This window comes from Otolemur garnettii, unplaced genomic scaffold, assembly GCF_000181295.1.
Source record: "Otolemur garnettii isolate 467f Iridium unplaced genomic scaffold, OtoGar3 scaffold00147, whole genome shotgun sequence".
NCBI lineage: Eukaryota > Metazoa > Chordata > Mammalia > Primates > Galagidae > Otolemur > Otolemur garnettii.
In genome coordinates, this window is record NW_003852542.1 from 869,441 (window position 1) to 874,482 (window position 5,042).

The 5,042-nt window shown below is 44.4% G+C and overlaps 1 protein-coding gene across 1 annotated transcript in view; it reads right to left on the reverse strand.

The window, feature by feature from the left end:
• The window catches only part of TEX37 (testis expressed 37), a 4,111-nt gene extending 1,847 nt beyond the window's left edge, over nt 1–2,264 (reverse strand). Inside the window, exons 1-2 of the mRNA XM_003799227.1 lie at nt 2,238–2,264; nt 1,487–1,579 (exon numbers count right to left, since the gene is read on the reverse strand). Coding sequence (XP_003799275.1) covers nt 1,487–1,579; nt 2,238–2,264 — 120 coding nt within the window. The remainder of the gene's footprint in view (nt 1–1,486; nt 1,580–2,237) is intronic.
• Between the last annotated feature and the right edge of the window lie 2,778 nt (nt 2,265–5,042).

A 5,042-nucleotide genomic window follows, 5' to 3' on the forward strand; every position in this document is an offset into this window, starting at 1 on the left:
AAAATATCTAGCCAGGTATTACAGCTTAAACCTGCTGCCATACCACTTTGGGAGGCCAAGGTGAAAGGATCACTTGAGGGCCAGGAGTTTGAGACCAGTCTGAGCAACAAAGTGAGACCCCAATGCTATAAAAAATAGAAAAATTAGCTGAGTGTGGTGGCTCACACCTGTAATCCCAGCACTCTGGGAAGCCAAGGCAGGCAGATCATCCGAGCTCATGAGTTTGAGACCAGCCTGAGCTAGAGTGAGACCCCCATTTCAAAAATTAGCCAAGCATTGTGGTAGGCGCCTATAGTCCCAGCTACTTGGGAGGCTGAGGCAGGAGAATATCTTGTGCCCCAGAGACTGAGGTTGCTGTGAGCTATGATGACATAGCACTCTACCAGGGGAGAGAAGGAGACAAAGTGAGACTCTGTCTCAAAAAAAAAAAAAAAAGAAAAGAAAAGAAAAGAAAAGAAAAATGAGGTGTAGTGGCTCACACCTGTAGTGCCAGCTACTTGAAAGCCTGTGGCACAAAGATCACTTGAGTCCAAGAGTTTGAGGTTGTAATGAACTGTGATCACACCACTGTACTCTAATCCTGGCAACAAAGTGGGGCCCTGTCTCAAAAACGAACAAACAACAACAAAAACAACAATCCCACGTAATGGCAAAATTACAGAGCATCAGAAGTGACCATTTGTTTGTAGGTAATAATGTAACTTGGTCTAACCACTTTGGAAAAGAGTGATTTTACCTAATACCTTAGGACAAGCAATTCTACTCCTGGGATGAATAAAGTCTTACACATTAGATGTGTTCCATTTTCATTGTAGCATTTGGGAGTAGGAAAGAGTAGGAAAAAGCAAGTATCCCAAATGTTCACCAATAGGAAAAGGGACAAATGCACTGATGAATCTTTAAGCAATGGTATACAATATAGCAGAAACTGAACAGCATGCCGTACTGGTTAGCAAAAACCAAAAGCTATGGAAGAATACAAATTCAGTACACGGTAAAGTTTAAGAAGGCAAAATTAAACAATTTGTTTGAAGGAGTGCATTCATACAGGATGAAATTACTTTTTAGAAAAACATTAAACATATTAATATTTTAAACCCAAATTCAGAATATTGCCTACCTTTGGAAGTGAGGGAACGAATTTTGGAGGGGTGGTTGCCCAGGAGCCTCAAAGGCACTGTGAATATGCTAAGCTTTAAGTTGGCTGATAATGGGTACACTGGTGTGTGTTTTTATCCATTTTATTTCAACTGTCAAGTATACTATTTACAATCTTTTGCATATACATATGACATATTTGACGTAATTTTAAAATATACATATACATGCACTCATGTACACACACACACACGACCTCTGAGTCAAGTTTCCTGGTTTTGGATTTTGTTCTAAATAAGTGTCCAGTGTCCACATTCATAATGAAGATGAAATAAAGATGATTTCCCTGGACTGGTGATTAGATGGCAGGATCTGCCGGCCTGCCTACCTCTTGCGGTGAGATCCTGGAATATTTGTGCTTCCCGTAGGGCTTGTAGTCGATCATGTAGGAGCTTTGATATATGTCTAGATCCACCGGGGCCTAAAGGACAAAGAATACAAAACAAGAGATCCTGCCTTGTCATTCTACCACTTAAAGCCATTCAATGGTTTCTCATTGTTTGTTGGGAAAAAGTCCAATTTGGGGGACAGAAATTCAGAGCCCTTACTGATCTGGTTTCTGCTGCCTTTCCCATCCCACCTCCTCCCTGCCCACTGTACTCCAACCTCACTTCTTCCCTCTCACACAGGCCTGGCAATGCTCTTATCTGATGGGGACACTGGTTGCCCTCTTCACAGACTAGCAAACTCCTATGTATCCTCCAAGACTCCAAATAATGTCACTTCCCCCAAACATCTCTCCCACCCTTGTATATTCCACCTCCCCCAAAGCTAGTCCTTTCTCCTCTGCTTTCATAGCATGTTTCACATCCCTCTACCACGGCACCTATTCAGATGTGTTGTAATTGATTTAATGAAGCACAAGACATCAGGACCTTATTTTAGGCATCTTTCAGCCCCAATGTCCAGACAGTGCCCAGCACACTGTGGATGCCTTAATTTTACTCTGTTGCAGAAACAAAATCATTCAAGACTGATGACCAGAGGGAACCTCAAAGAACTCAGCCCTCCCCTGTGGCTGCTTACTAAGGCTATCCCATCCTGAGATGTCACAGGACACAGAAACCCACATCACTCACCTGTCTGGGGTACACCACACCTGCCATGGCAAAGGACCTAAACGCAGACAAGTTGTTTATTTAGCCCTGCTCTGCCATAGCCTGGGAGATAGCCACCATCCCCATAGCCATGCCCCCTAAGCCCATTCCCACCTTCCCTGGGCTCCTACCTCACACATAACTTAGATCATCCAGGGAGTGGTTGTGACACGAGGGACGAATGGGCTGGTGGACAGGGACCCTGGTTCAAAGGAGCTGGAGCAGGACTCAAGAGGAATTTAGGGCTGTTTAAAAGATCAGATTTACCTTTCAGACAGGTAAATCTCCTCTCCAGGCAAGTGATGTGCTGGAAAATATTTAACAACCACTTTTGGAGGAAAATAAACCCTGGGTTTATAGCATCTGCCAATTTCTGTGGTTCAAATCCTCCCATCATGACCCATTGCAAGCTGTCAATGTAATTGTGAGGTATGCTCAGTTGAACAATAACACCTTTTAGGTTCAACCCCACCCTCACCCCCAGCCCTGAGGGGAGGCCTCAGTGCCCTTGTGTGCATGGACCCCTCGGTTCCTGATGAGTGCTTCAGTGCATTCCCGGGGAACCTGCCCTGAGCCTCACTCCCTGCAGCAGGCTGTGGCCCAGAGGGCAGTGACCAAACCTCAACTAGCCTGTATGTCCTCTTCTTTGGGGGGCACAGATAGCTTCTATCTTAGGATTAGAGACAAGCGTCAGTGTGGACAGAGCCTACCCCTCCTTCTGCCAAGGCGCGACGACGCTCCTGCCCTCCCACTTCCAGGTGCCCCTGACACATGAAGAGTCCTGCTGCGGTGTCCTACCACCACACCTGTCTGTGAGATGAACCCTGACCTGGGTGTTAGAGGCTATTTTGGTCATAGGCCCCCATCATTGTGAGGTGGATGGCAGGTCAGGCTGCCTACATGCCAGCTTCCCTGTGCCTGGCTAGCCCCCTTTCAGTGAGCCTCTGAAGCCAACATGAAGCTTTGAAGGTACCGGGAGCAGGTGCTTTCCAAAACTTCACAGAATCGATCTGTTTTCAGGAGAGGGAGGTAAACAGAAAGAAGCCCATATGGTTTATGACATCAGACTGTGAGTAGCTGAATCCACCTGATAGCATAGCCACTCCAGGTTACGAACAAGCCTGGCTCAAAATTGTTGAAATTCTACCCTTTTTCATATTCACTGGTGATTATAATCACACACAAAAAATAGTAAGAGTGGATGAATATGTGGAAAAATGAAAACCATATGATCCAAAGTTACCATATGATCTAGAATTCCACTTCTGGTTATAAATCAAAAAGAATTGACAACAGGGACTAAAACTGATACCTGTACACCAGTGTTCATAGCAGTATCTTTCACTATAGCTATAATGTGGAAACAACCCAACTGCCCACCAAAATGTGGTCTGTACACACGGTGGAATATTATTCAGCTTTGAAAAGGAAAGAAATTCTTAACCCTCTGGGAGGCTGAGGGGAGTGGATTGCTTGAGCTCAGAAGTTCAAGACCAGCCTGAGCAAAAAAGTGAGACCCAGTCTCTAAAACTAGCCAAACATTGTGGTGGGCACCTGTAGTCCCCACTACTTGGGAGGCTGAGGCAAGAGGATCTCTTGACCCCAAGGGTTTGATGTTGCTGTGAGCCATGATGCCACAGCATTCTACCGATGCTGACAAAGTAAGACTCTATCTCAAAAAAGAAAGGAAAAACAAGATGAGTGAACATGAAGGAAATTCTGATACATGCTACAACAAGGATAAACCTTGAAGACATTATGCTAAGTGAAATAAATTAGTCACAAAAAGACAAATATTATATGATTCCACTTACACAGAGAAGTCAAATTCATAGAGACAGAAAGTAAAATGGCGGTGGCTGGAGGCTGAGGGGAAGAAATAATGGGGTGTTATTATTTAACAGGTGTGGAGTTTTAGTTAGGAAGATGACAATGTCCTGGAAATGGATTATGATGATGGTTGCACTACACTGTGAATGTACTTGATACCACTGAACTGTACACTTAAAAATGGCTATCTTTCTACACATAGTTTAAAAAAATGGTTAAAATAGTAAATGTTATGTCATATATATACCATAATAAAAAACACCACCCTCTTTAAGGAACACCTTCTCCATGAAGCTTTCCTTGATCTCACTAGATGCCACAGATCAGCCTCCATTAGATAACAGTAAATCTATGACATGCAAGAGAATGGCTGGGTGAGCAATTCGGAGGGGGGATCTAAGAAGGCCTCTCGGGGAAGAATCAGGGGCCAAGATCTGGACGAAAGGGGTTCCTGGCCCAGGGATCAGCAGCTGCATGTCTTGAGGGTCAGAGACACTGCAAACAAGAAGAGCCAGCCAGTGTGCCCGGGAAGGCCCAGAGTCCATCTTCCTATAATGGCGTGCCAGTGTCTCCTTGGAGAACTGTTTCTCTACTTGCTTTGGCTTCAGTGTGTCCTCAGAATTCATGTATTAGAAATTAAGTCCCCAGTGTGCTAGAATTGGGAGGTGGGATCTTTAATACGTGATTATAAAGTGATTAAGAGGGATTAATGCCTTTCTTGGGAGTGAGTTCTCTCTCTCAGGACAGGATTAGTTAGGGCAAGAGTGGCTGGTTACAAACCAAGGTTGTTCCTCGTGTTTTGCCTCTCTCACATGGGCTCCCTTGCTCTTGTACTTTTCTGCATGTTAGAATGCAGTATAAAAGCCCTCTCCAGAAGCTGCTGCTATGCCTTGGACTTCCCAGCCTCCAAACCATGTGCCAAGTAAACCTCTCTTTATTATAAATTACCCTATTTTG